Source organism: Clupea harengus, chromosome 16 (assembly GCF_900700415.2).
Source record: "Clupea harengus chromosome 16, Ch_v2.0.2, whole genome shotgun sequence".
NCBI classification, from domain to species: domain Eukaryota; kingdom Metazoa; phylum Chordata; class Actinopteri; order Clupeiformes; family Clupeidae; genus Clupea; species Clupea harengus.
In genome coordinates this window covers 11859373-11873760 of record NC_045167.1, presented here as the reverse complement: position 1 = coordinate 11873760, position 14388 = coordinate 11859373, and the positions used below count along the sequence as shown (strand labels likewise).

Here is a 14388-nt window from a genome sequence, read left to right as displayed (position 1 = left end):
ATGTTTTATGTTATTAGCGAAAGAATGCATATCTTGCGTTATGTAATACAAAAGATGCCATTCCTTGATGGATGAGTCATATGCACATGTGCTGCAAAAATTTCAACACACTAAACAAGGTCACCATGAACACAATAACTTAAAATGCCACTCACGTTTTTTATTTGAAAGAGCTATTATGATTTGCATGCAAATAATGCTAATGTATGTTAGCATTATGTATGACACCTGCAAAAAAATGGCTAATGTAAGGAAAACGTTTTATTGACTCACACTTTTACAATTCCACATATTCAAACATATTCAGTTATATGACTTTGCATTGCTGCAACGATCCACGCTATCATTATATATTTGAAAAAAATTAGAAAAATAACAACTTCATGATAACCATTGAAAGATGCAAGCTAATAGCTACATTAATAGCTTGAAATCAGAGATGCTAAGGCTGTCTTTCCAGAGACACTTTATTGGCACCCTCACTAGTTTTTATTACAGCATATGTTTGCAGTAGGTCTTATCTTATTACAGCCATCTTATTGATTCCTTATGCATTATTGTAAGTGCCAGGTCTTGCATACAGAGTTATGAACACTTACATTTCATGACAGCAAGCCACAGTGACAAAAAGCAAAAGTAATTCATACATTTGTAAGTGTTAGGTGCGCCAATGAGAACATGTTGTCTACAGCATATATCATGGTGCACATCACATCACACCCATGGGTGGATGGTTTGGTACCCTATGATTTATTTATTTTTTTATTCATTTGTCTAAGCTTGTCTCTCACTGTTCACTGAATTCAAGTTCACTTAACATTTATTCAATTCCTACTATCCAAGTGCAGACAGCATCATTCCACTTTTGTTGTAGCATTCTATCACTGCTAACAACTGATGCATGTATGTACGTATGTATGTATGTATGTATTTATATAAGTATGTATGTATGTATGTATGTATGTATGTATGTATGTATGTATGTATGTATGTATATAAGCCCTAAATTGACAACATGTAAAGTATGTTGACCAAACATAGAGTTGCCATTCCGTAAACTATGGAATCATCCCGTAACTGGAGACTAAAAGAAATGTTCTGTCTTGAACTGATACAGGACGTGCTGGGCTCTGCATTTTTGAGAATCAATTCAGTACAAATCTATGGGAGAGACATATTACAGGTAAGACTATTAAAACAGGGCGATTTGAATGAGATAGAAGGAAACCCTGATGATCTCCCTCAACCTGTCATGTTATGTTCCACAACCTGTCTGTCATGAGTTCCTTAGTTCCCAGAGTTCCTTATTTCCATTTCAGGAAGTTGGCAACTCTAACTAATAATGAGATTGTCTGACACTACATGGCACAGCAACATGGTACAATTTCAAACACACCATTTTGTCCATGATTGAGATAATACATTGGGCATACATTTAACATCATGCTAATTTTGGTCATATACATTTCCATTACTTGTTAGCAATGTTAACACACAATGTTTCTGCATTGGATTTGAACTGAATGCTTGACTGGATAGTATGTAAGTAGAAAATCAGTGTAAAATTAATTTTAGATGACCTGTTCCTCCACACTACTCATGGAACTGTAAAGAAACCTGTTCATTTACTCTTTAAAGAGGACAGTTTATGTGTTTATCTGAGGGTAAAACATCAATATCAATCCTTTCAATCAACAGTGACTGTGAAGGAAAGATCACCGAAAGGAGCAGGGGTGTGTTTCCCGAAAGCGCCGTTGAACAACTACTGTAGGTAAATGATAGAGAGACTATCGTTTTGAACACTCTCTCTCCACGAATACCACGGTGGTTGCTTGACGACGCTTTCAGGAAACGCCGTCCAGATCAGGAATTGGGAGAGGCATGGGGAGGTAGGGGGTGTGGGGGTGTGTGTGGTGGCGGTGAGGGGGCTTGGTTGGTCTCCAGTTTAGATGACTACTTCCGTGGCCAGGGGCAGGCACTGGGCTGCTTCCATGGGCATGCTTTGTGGGGTCAGGTTGTTGCCGTCCAAACGCAGGTCTCTGATTTTGGAGTAGCTCACTGGGCTCACCACCTTGCAGAAGCTTGAGACGTCAAATTCTGGTGGGAGAACAAGCATTACGTTAGCACAAACTAGGTCAACCAGAGATCACAGCAAGGCCGTGGGATCAATACCCTAGAACAGGGGTTCTCAAACTTTTGCAAGCTGGGCCCCCCCCAAAGCTGGTTAGGGGTAGTTGGGGCCCCCCCATCCGCCCGCGGCCCGCCGCCACCGCCCTCAACTACACCACCATATATAGATAGATAGAGAGATAGATAGATAGATAGATAGATAGCGTATTGTTATTTATAGGCCTGACATGTCAAGGTTAGGTTATTGTTATTGTTAGGCCCATACAGACAATTATTATAACTATTTATTAGTATTATTATTGTTATTATTGTTATTATATGTTAGGCCTATTAGTAGGCTATTCATTATCATCACCATCATTGTGTTATTATTATTATAATTAATGATTATCGACCAATTATTATTATTGTATTATTATTATTATCATAATAATAATAAGTGTTATTATTGCTATCATTAGGATACTGTTATTATTATGGGCCTCTTGTGATCTTTACAAAAAAAATCCTACAGGTCTGTCAATGTGAGACATGAGCCTGCTTTGCGCTGCAAAGGTCCTCAAATCTTGGGGCAATGTTTGACAAACATATTCTCAGGTCATCCTCGATCTGTGCGCAGTTGCGGTATTTAGTTTTGAGCGCAGTCAGTCTTGAAAAGCCTGCCTCGCACAAATATGTCGACGCGAAAAGGAGGAGCATTTTTAGGGCTATGTCGCAAAGCTGATCATTGCTACCCAGAATGACGAAAGAGGGGAGATGCTGTCACTCTTCAGCTGCTCTTTCATGTCTATTTACAGCTCATCTGCTGAGCAGAGAAATGGATCCCGAACTCAGGCGAATGAACGGTAGTCCTCTTTGAAATAGGACCCAAACTGATTTCTGATACAGTTTGACATAGGTATTGCGCTGAGTTTAGGTCCTATCATTATTCTACACGTTTTGCGTGGCCGGCAAAATCAGTGTTTCAGCAATTGTATGGGGTTTGCCAAGCTTAGCAATTCTATGAGCAACTACATAAGATGCTTCCAGACACTGCTTGGAGACAGTGCTATGCTTGGACATGGTGGTTCGCTGTTGCTGGAGGCCATCACGTTTATGTTTAAAGAAGTCCACAGGCTTCTCTTTCTGACTTTTACGAATCAGAAACTTGTCCATGTTGTGTTTGTTTGCTGATACAGTGTGTGTGAAGTTAATAAAGTTCTAATTTCAACGTTGTGTTCTTGTATGTGTGGTTGTGAACGACTTGCACACAAATAATAGATAAGGCTGTGCTAGGCAATGATTCCTAACAAAAACGAACTGTACACAATGTAGACAGGGACAGCACAAAATAGTATTCAAGTGCTGGTGTTTTATTTGTTGCAACATGGTGGATGATCAAAAAATGTAAAGGTAGGCTAGGTGTTAAGGAGAAAAGGGCTAGCTGTAGTTGGAAGAAGGTAGCTAGCTAGGCTAGCTCTCGGGGCTACGAGCTTTTTTAAAAGATTGTGGAGCAAATTACTCCTTAGAATAGGCTACGAATAGACCTACTGCAAGTGCAGTAAGGTATTACTAAGGAAGGAGTGAGTCTTTAAAAATACTGTTTATAAAGCAATGAATATCTTAATGATAGAGGAAACAAGAGAAATTGAACAAACTGCAGAGTGTCGTCTCAGGATGAGCGCTTACCATGCCTGCGTTTTTTTTTAATACTCGGAAGCGTAGGTGCAACTCGCGTTCAAATGATAAGTCTCCGTTTTGATTGGTGGATCAGGAGCAAAACAGTATTTGATTTGTTTGGGTCAGTCCAGCCCCTTGCATTTCGCCACTGAGGGAGCTTTCACTAACCAGTGACAGGTTGGCGGTCGTTTTTTTTTCTCTCCGTCTGTGACATCGCGCCCCCCCTGGAGAGTGTTCGCGCCCCCGCCCCCCACTTTGAGAACCACTGCCCTAGAACTACTCTAATGAAAATGCACATCTACCCGGTACTTTGGTTTGGGTGCTTTGCATCTGAGCTAAATGCGTAAATGTAAATGGCTTGAAAAGAAATCAGTCGAAAGGTAATGGCTGAGACATGCGTAGAAACAGAATAGAAAACTCACTGCTGATCTCGTTGACCTGCAGGTATAGATGTTCCAGGTTCTCCCCGACCTCTGGGATGGCCCCCAGCTTATTGTAGGACAGGTCCAGCTCGATGAGGGCGGACACGTTGAAGACACCGGCGGGGACACCCGAGTCCTGGAGCTTGTTGTGGGACATGCGCAGGTACTGCAGCGTGGGCAGCTTCTGCAGGTAGCTGACTGCTATGCTCTCAATCTCGTTGTGGTCTGCGTAGAGCATCATGAGCGAGCTGGGCAGCCCGGCGGGCAGCTTCTTCAGCTTGTTCTCGCTGACATCCAGCAGCATCAGGGACTTGAGGCCCTTGAAGGCACCGGTGATGCCTTCCGTGGTGAGCTGGTTCTTGGAGAGGTGCACAGCGGTGAGGTTGTCCATCCCTGAGAGCAGGCCGGCGGGGAACTTCGTAATCTCGTTGCTCATCATCTTGATCTCCTCCATGGCACTGGATTTGGGCACCACAACCTCGGTGAGCTTGTTGTTGTTGATGTGCAGCTTCTCCAGTTTGGTGAGCTTGTCAATGGAGCCCTTTTCTATCTTATCGTTGGTGAGCGCGTTGTTGTCCAGGATGAGCCACCGCAGGTCCGTGACGTTGTCGAACACGCCAGCCTTGATCTCGGTGAGGTGGTTGTCCTGCAGGTAGACGTACTTGATGCCGGTGGGCACGAAGGGAACAGCCTTCAGCTCGCGGTTGTTGCAGTACATGGCACTGGTGAAATGTGTGGGGCACTCGCACTCGTCTGCGCAGCGAGGGGTGGGGGGTCTGACCTCCGCAGGCTGGTAGTCATATCCATAATCGTACTGGCTCAGGGCAAGACCCAGCAGAGCAGCCAGGAGAGGCAGACGAAGGGGACACATGGCTGAAAGTTTGACAAGCCTGAGATGGGAGAGAGAAAGAAAGAGAGAGAAAGAGAGAGAGAGAGAGAGAGCAATATATTTCATCAATGTAAGGAATAACTTCACTTCATTCATTTGTTACTGAGCAATAGTGACTTGTTATTTAAATATAACATACAGTCCACTAAACCGATAATATATAAATAGCTGTAACCTGCTGTAACACTCACATGCTAGATGACAGATGGTTCACCTTAGCATATACATTTTCTCTGTCAAATCCCTGATTCACACCCAATCAAGTCCCATGTAGCCTTTAAAGTGAAGATAATGACCACTGCTGTCCACAGAAACACACTGTTCTCAATGAAGTAAAAGACTTACAGCATGATAAAGCTATGGGTTAGAGCAAAATGTATCCAAAAGTTTTTCCTAGGTCGAAAGGTTTTCAAATGCTAACACCTGTCAACACCACCTCTGACAAACCATAGCTAAATATTTCAAGTGGAATAATATTTTTTGATATTTTCAACATTTATCATATGTCGAATGAATATGTAACACATTTTAAGTGAAATTATGTTTCCTGCTGTTTGATAATGGAAGAAGATTAACCACATAATTCATCAAGACTGACCCAGATTTATTGCTTGTGCAACACATCCAAAGTGTTGAAAAGCAACCCCAACAAAGTAACTGTCAGAAGCCTCCAGCTAATCTATGCTCACAAACTGAAACGATACAAGTTTGCAAGTAATTTTTCCAAGCCTGCCAAACCTTTCAACTCTATTTCAGGTCGAAACTGCAGCAACTGTTAATCTCAATTCGCAAGCTGCTCTACATTTGTGAAAGAATGCTAAGAAAGATACATTGCTGGCTCAAGTGATGAATCAAAATACAAACTTACCTTACTCCCTCTCTCGTTGTGTGTCTATGAGTTGGGTGGAGGCTTAGCAGGTAGAGCAGTATGTTATGAGCAGCCAAAGGTCTCTGGAGTGAAAGAGAGTGAAGAAGAGAATAGAGAAAGAGGGAGGGAGAGAGAAAGGGAGGGAAAGAGAGAGAGAGACAGACGGAGACAGACACTTAAGAAAAAAATGAGGCGTCGGTGCCAGAGTTCTGTGCTTCTGGGATGATAAAATGCAAGCACCCTAAAAGTCCTGAGACAGATCTACAATGTCATCAGTGCAGCCAGGCATCCATGGTCAGTGGGCTCTGTCTAGTCGGCAGCAGGTGCAGTGATGCAGCGTGGGATATGGAGTTTTTCAGACTAAGCACAAGACACTGTCATAACACATATATATGGGGTGGTCTGGTTTACTCTAACTATCTCACATTTTCTCTCAGTCGTCTTCCTCCAGTCAAACCCCCTCCTCATTCTTTGACATTGGCAGGGATATTTGTGTGTGTGGTGTGTGTGTGTGTGTGTGTGTGTGTGTGTGTGTGTGTGTGTTTTGGATAAAACCACCAAAGGTGCCAAGACAAAATTGCTCCTTGTTAAAGAAGCATAGTATTTTCACCCATAGTTTTCCTTAAAAGGTTCTAAAGCCTCTCACACAAGTGGAAAAATAATGATAAAAAAAAATGCTCTGGCTTCTCCGGGTGCCAGCTGCCTGCAGATTTCACCGTGTAAAAATCCGGCAGTAGCGTTCAGGCTGTAAATAAGACTCGGAAAAATTGACATGAGGTACAAGACCAGGCCAAATAGGTCTTATGTAAGAGCTCGCTAACCACACTTATTTAACCCAGCTCCCCCAAAGCGTGGCACCTTCACTGGGAAAACAGTTAGAGGAACGGGAGGAAAAAAAAGTGGACAGGCGAAGAGGTCTATGTCTAAACTACGTGGTTTGTGCAGGAAGAAAGACAAAAGAGGTTTATGTTGAACTTCACAGATATGAAGTATAAGAAGTTCAAGGCCAACTCTGTGCAGTCATAAAGAGTGAAGGGGCCATATCCATCTCTGTATAGAGAAAAACAGACTGCATGTCAAACTCTGTGCAGATGTCTGGATTTTAATCTTCCTTTCAATCTTGGGAAACATCAAAGGCAAGTTTATTTCCTCAACGGTATTCCCTCTGAATGAGTGAGATTCAAGAGGGTAAAATATGGACAAGATGGCCGTTAAACATTCCACTGTTCTTATTTGTAAATACCACCATATGTTCTTATATGTAAATACAACCATACCACCATATACATACCAATTACATGCCTTTGTCTTCTTTTGTTGGACCATGATATAGTTTGAGAAGAATCTGCTGGTGTTATCCAGATCCAGTTGTATTTCCTCTCGTTCTATTTACTTGTGTGTCTCACTGGAATGCCTGTTTGTGTCTACTCTGACAGTTTCACTTCCTGTTGGACCTCAAACCAGATCTGAAACATCTGATTAATATTTCAAGAAGCAGCTCATCTATTGTCTCTGGAATCCAAGCCGCCATTTTTTTGCAGTCTTTCATCATGATGTCTTCTCCTTTTTCTTCTTCTCTTCTTCTTCTTCTTCTTCTTCTTCTCCTTCTGCCATGTTGTATCTCTCTGTTGACTAACGGATTGCTTGTCATAGCCGCATAAATGTTTCTTTAGTCTTTATTATAGCTTATAGCCATTTTTATCTTTTATCAGCTTGACCTTTGATACCTTTATCTGAACATCAGTGCTTTGCTGTAACTTTCCCGTCCCCTGTAGTCATGTTGGATTCTCCCCTTTCCATAGGGTACCATAATTCACTTCTCCTGCAGCCCCAAGATATGGGGGTAAAGTTGGAGCTGTTGAATTCTGTTGACGTAATTCTTCACAGATCCCCTCTGGGCAAGTGTAAAGCGTATGGGCCTGATCGGGTTTTGTGGTGGGTTTGGCTGAAGGAGTCATGCTGCAGCGGTGGGTCATTGTAAACACTCAGACCAGACACAAAGTGAGACTTTCCAATAACTTTCCCTCTGTCCTCAATACAGACGACCACAGGTCAAACATGAAACAACACGTTTTTCAAAGGGAAAGCTGCACAATGGCAGCCGCTTGAGAATTTATTGCATCCTGACCTGTGCGTAAACTAAATGTAATTGTGGATTTGAGTGAAAGAGGTGCCGACATAGGCTTTTGTCTGTGTCTTCATATGTGGCTTTTCTACTGGCCAGTGGCCACTTGTATGACTTCTAACTGATAGTTGGACCAAAAAAGCCTATATCAGAGCTTAAATTTGATGTGTAAAGTGTTTAAAAATGTGTTCAGTTACATCAACAAAATAGAAATAGTGGAAGTCTGGAAGAAAGGGTTAGAGCGTTTCCATGCGCCCTTCCAAGTCAGTCTGTTTTTTTTCCGCAGGTTGTGGCACTTTCCCCAGTCTGCTCCAGCTTCCCCTTCTTCATTTAGTCATGTCCTTACTGGTAATACCTCAGCAAGGGAACTTTAAAAGGCGTAAAAAATAGGACAATAACAGGAGCTTGGCTGGACAGTGTTGTTCATTACATCATTTGACTCTTTGGTTTTCCATTTTTTTTTTTCTTGAAAATCATTTGTACCATCAAGACCACAGACAATGCCTTTGTCATTTTGTGCTCTGAAATTATTTGTTGTTTTTTTTGCACGTTCATGCATTAAAAAAAAAAAAAATGTTTTAAAGGTATTTTGCAATGTATTCCCTTTACACACCCTAACGTTTGTCTTCCCCATAACAACTGAGGCAATGTTCCCTTTCCAGGAAACCAATTGTCTTTGTTGACAGTTGTTTATTCCCCAGCCTCACCCACATCCTGTGTTACTGCAGACATTGCCTAAATCTCACATGATGGAAATATGTAGTTGAAGGCCCATAATGAACGATGCTATACTTCCCTGATACTGAGTACTGATACGAATACTTCTATCAATTTCTCCTACCCAATTGTTTCCTGTGGGTAAATCTGATAGGTCAACAAAAAAGGGCAGACTGTCATAAAATCCTACTACCAGCAGTTTTTGAAGAGCAAATCTGATAGGGTAGCAAAAAAGATCAGAACACCTTCTCAACGCAGCTTTGAGTTTAACGTAATGTTGCCATGAAGTGGTATCAGTCTGTGGTATCTGAGAATTTTTATGAGTGCAACTATGAGTATGTGAGCAAAGTATCGGCCCGATACCTGATACTGGTATTGGTATCGCAACATCCCTAGTCGCTAGATAATCTTTTTATAATATAATTAGTTAATGTATATTACTGATTCAGTCTCAAAAGCGCCTCACTTGTTCAGTTGCAGAAGGCCTTTGTTGAAAACTATCTGGGTTTTGCTGCACATAAGGTTTCTTCAAAACCCAGATAGTTTTCAACAAATGCATTTACCTCCTTTTTGCCTCTGTACAGCTAGTTACTGCTATGCTCTCTTGCTGCCAGTATAACCTTTACACTGCATATTGTCCTGAGTCTAACACATGATCCAGACAAACAAATCAGAGCAATCATATTGAAGACAAAAGGCTGGGATCAATTGTCTTATTCTATTTTTGATATAAGCAACAGTCATGTTGTACAGTTACTTTACACTTATTGAGGTAAACAGACACAGGTCTATCTAGTCTATAGGGATCCTTTCCATGTAGTCAGACACTTATAATTACATTATGAGCCTGTCAGTGGTGGAAAGAGGTGGTTTACTTTGATGTGGATGCATGCCCCTATGGGATTAAATTGTATAACTGTTCTGCATTTCCTGGTTATAGCATTCTAACTCCATACTGGACCAATTTCGATCGTTAATTGTCCATAGTAAAAGTTTGGACCCAAAAATATCTAAAAATAGGGCCCGGGTTCCTATGTTTCTCTTTAAGTTGAGCTAAACGTAGTGAAGACCTTAATGCATCACGTCTCATTCACATAGATAGCATTCTGTGATCACTTTTCTTTGGTTTAGTTTCATGCAATCTGGGTGGGACGAGGTTAGTCCTGTCTTGTGTAGCAGTATCACCTAACCTAGTAATCTACATTTGGTTATTGACAAACTCCTATCTGTCCAGCATGAGATCAGTGGATTTTAAGTTAATATCACAGACCAAAGGCCATTTGCTTAGCTGATGATTTGCTGATTGTTGATTGTTAAAATCATAATTTCTTTGATTATCGGTATTAGATTGGGCAAACTATTGTGTGGCAGACAATGGTGTTGGCCGTCAGGGAGACGTGTACACAAGTAACATGAAACCTTCCATGGCTTAGTGTAGGAGACCCAGAGGGGAACAGTAAAACAGAAAGGTACAAAATGGAAATTCTGCTGATGGGAAAATGGGAACATCTGTGTTTGTGGGAAGAGATGCTTTGTTATGAACCAGCAGTGCTACTGTTGGTAACTAAGGGGGATCCTTATGTTGTCAACATGTGGACCATGGGACTTTATATGCAAGTTGATCCTAGGGGCAATACATATAATTTCAGGATACAGAAAAACCTACGCAGGATTTGTTGTCAAACACAGTTTTCTTACTATTGTGTGTTCTAGACTATTGTTTTAGAGCAATTTAATATAAAGGAATAAAAATCCACTTAACCGTGATTCCACACTTGTTTAAGAAGCGATCAGTTGCTCTGTGCTCTGTTTGACCTTTTTTTAAGATACACGGCTAGCAGAACAGAAGGCTAACAGAAGTTACACATTAAACCGCCCATTGCATACATTTCCCACATGTATGCATTCCACAGATAAAAATGAAGAAGAACTATTGGAAAGTATTAAGCACACCCTATGTTCAACAGCCCATTGCATACATCATCCACCTTTGGGTCAAGGTTAACCATTTTGCCAGCTTGATACTTGAGTAAGGTGAGATGTTAATGGCAGGGTTTATCTTGGACAATATTAACTGTACCTCTCCACACTTCCTAAATTGTATGACTGTTAAACCAATGGACAGTGTACGAATCTAAGCTGATTCTCTGTTTACTATCCATGCTCTGGTTCCAAGAAGCACTTACTGAGCAGACTCTGGCTCCAACTTTGCCAACATGGCAGATCAATTTTGGCTTTGTATCTTCAGAACGTACATGCATCATACCATGCTGTCCATCTGTGTTACGGTCAATAGTATAACCACATTGATAAGAAAACCCTCTCTCAAGAAGTTATTTCCACTAAGATATGCAAAAGTGCACAACGTGCACTTATAAAGCCAGGTCAGGTTTCAAATTGCTTCATGCAGACGTTCAGCTTAGTAGCCAAAATAGTAGGTTGGTCGTTGAGTTTCAATATAGTCTACTGTAATTGTCTTTATTAGGCCTTTCACATGTTCTCTATTAGGTTAGTGTGTATTTATGTCAGGGCTACGGCAATTTAGCTATATGTCAAATTAGCCCCATTAACAGGAGGCTTTCCAGAGAAAACAAGCATATCTCTGATTACCGGAGTCCCGTGTTCACACGCTCCCCTCAGGCTTTCAGAGCCGGATCCACACAGGTTGGCTGGCCTCTGAGCTCCTAGCCGTGTGAAACACACACATGTACACACACTCATTTATACGCACACACACCTATACACACACACGCACACACACACATGCACACACGCATGCACACACACACACACATGGACGCACGCACACAGACACACACACACATGTACGCACGCACACAGGCACACAGACACACACACACATGCCCACACACTCACTCTATTGTTCTACTTATATATATCCTTTGAGCTCTGACCCATCTCAAACACACACATGGACGCACGCACACAGACACACAGACACACACAGACACACAGACACACACACACACACTCAAACACACACACACACACACACACAGCCAACACACGTACAGATTTTGGCCTTGGCCACCGTGGTTGTTTAATGAGGTCATGACATTAATCAATGATCAAGCTCTATTCGTTTTGTCTGGCTGCTCTGCGTTACAGGTGGTGACGGTGTGCTGTTTGGGCGGCCTTCTCATGTGGAAGGCAATGGAGAGAAACACAGTGTACCCGCGTCTGATTTAGAAACTGCACCGCCCTCCCTTTCCTCTTGTCCTTCGAGACCACAAAGCTGCAAGGATCGGACACTTGGAGGCAATGTTGCCCAGTCAAATTAGCCAGTCTCAAGCTTTGAGTCTTTCCAGTGGCAAGCTTCATGCACTGAGCAATTTGGCATCTTAATCCTCTCTGTCTGTCTGTACGTTTCCCTTTTCTTTGTTTTTTTCCACGCCAGCGAGACACTAACATTACATACTGTCCTGGTCGTGGGCAAAAATGGTCTGCTAAGCATGTATTGGTAGGGTTAATGCGTATCCACATAATTACATTACACTGCAATCTGATTAGTCCTAACCGTGCCCACCTGTAAATCCTTGCATACGTTAAAGTATAGGTGACATAGTGTTCAGCCAGCCTACAGACTCAAGCAGTCTCTATTTAAGTCTCAGTTTCAGTTCATTTGGATGGGCCACGGAATAATCAACAGAACAGCTGCAGACGCTCTTACGTCTATGAAGAATACAACATGGTTTAGATCTGCTGATGGGGTTAGTGTCAGGGTCAGGTCAGTGCTAGTTGACAGTTAGCTGATAGGCACTTCAGTGTCAGACTTAGTTGACTCGGAAGTTTGGTGAGTATTTCAGGTATTGGTAGTTTATTGGCTGTACAAAGTGGAGCATTTAAGAGAAGTGTTTCCACAGAATTATCATTCAAGGAAATGCTTGCATTGAAAACTGACTAATATATAAACACACACACACACACACACACACATACACACACACACACACACACACACACACACACACACACACACACACACACACACACACACACACACACACACACACACATACACTCACACACGATGCTGTACCTTTTAAGTGCCTCTTATTCTTTTTTTTCCGACTTGGATGCATCATTATGTCACTAGTCCTGCCCTGTGCGTGATCAGTCAGGTAAAAGAATAGCCTCGTTCCTCTCTGCTAGCCAGCAGGGTGCCATCCTCCATTCTCCTGCACCAGGGCAGTGTGTGTGGTGAGAAGGCTCAGGTTATAATGGTTACATAAGCAACATGTGCCAACTGCTTAGACACACACACACACACACACACACACACACACACACACACACACACACACACACTCACACACACTTGTCTTTTCCCATGGACATATGGATACACGTGAGTGCACACACGTTTCGTCGTTCACACACAATCACCTGTGTGTCCGCACAGACAGTCATGCTTCCACGTGGGCACATGCACCTTGCGTGGTGCCAGAGGACTTAAAAAAAAAAAACTGCAGCCACCACAAGGGGGCATTAGAGAGCTCAACAGAGCGAAAATAAGAGGATTTGTGTGTAGGTGGGTGTGTGTGAGCGTGGATGTACTTTTGAGAGAGAAAGTAATTCACGTTCTTTTAAAATTAACTCTAACAATTAAGACCACATTTTGTACACTTTAGTTGGAAAATGGGGCTTAGAGTTATAATAGAGTAATGTAATAGAGAAATTAGAGTTGTCTTATCAGACAACTGTGTGTCTGTACATATAATGTTTCTCATAAGTGCTGGGAAACGAAATCCAAATCCACCAAAGTTATTTCACTCTAACAAATGCCTGTAGTCTGTATGGCTCATGATAAAGTTTTGTCCCATTCCAGCTAAAATTGTGCTGTCTTGAGTGTGTGTGATTACACTTTGACCTCTTGTCATATTTATAAACTACTCAGCTAGCTCCCTCTGACACTGATATTGCATGTGTTCCTCGTAATGTTGTTGAAGAAATTCGCCTTAACCACACGCTCATAAATCACTCATGACAGCAATACATTATTGATTAAGAGCTATCACATGATCATTTTTCATGTGGAGTATTCACATGTTTTGGGTTTCATAAGATATTTTCCTTTCAGAGGTTGAGGCAAACGCATTGTGTAAGACTGTCTGGGACTTTATCACCAACAGACTGCACAGTCTTTCCCCTGAGAGAAGCCGGGAGGGAAGAACATTTTCATAAGATTAAAATTTAGAGAGCAGCGAGCGATACAGCACTGGGCGATAGCTAAATAAAGTGAGTGTTAACTGCTCATAGGGCTGGTTTAATAACACTGTGCACGGCTTCACTGGTTTAAAAATAAACATATCAGTTTCAGCTCAATATTAAAACACGCACTTCTGGAGGCCCATGTTAGTGCCAGTCAATTAGCTACATCTGCTTTTGTTCCAAATGGAATACTGTTTTGAATGCATGTTGTTTGAAGTTGCATCTGAGAAACCACGCTTATAAAATCATTGGGCTTCTGCCCACAAAATATGTTTCATAATAAAAACATTCTGGTAATCTGATATATTATATAAAAACAGATATTCTGCCATCTTCATGAGTCACC

The 14388-nt window shown here is 41.8% G+C and overlaps 1 protein-coding gene across 1 annotated transcript; it reads right to left on the bottom strand.

Annotated features, from left to right (window-relative positions):
* Positions 1-243: 243 nt before the first annotated feature.
* Positions 244-6307, bottom strand: lum (lumican). The gene is made up of 3 exons (XM_042710137.1): positions 5969-6307; positions 4212-5101; positions 244-2097 (listed from the first exon to the last, which is right to left on the bottom strand). Exons 2-3 carry the CDS (start codon positions 5080-5082, stop codon positions 1946-1948), a joined length of 1023 nt encoding a protein of 340 aa, XP_042566071.1. The 5' UTR covers positions 5083-5101; positions 5969-6307; the 3' UTR covers positions 244-1945.
* Between the last annotated feature and the right edge of the window lie 8081 nt (positions 6308-14388).

What these genes read in the sequence shown, in the direction of transcription:
- lum (XM_042710137.1), bottom strand. Translation starts at nt 5,082, where the DNA reads ATGTGTCCCCTTCGTCTGCCTCTCCTGGCTGCTCTGCTGGGTCTTGCC. An exon ending in GCAGGTCAACGAGATCAGCA is followed by an intron (nt 2,098 to 4,211) that starts GTGAGTTTTCTA and finishes TTCTCCCACCAG; the next exon opens with AATTTGACGTCTCAAGCTTC.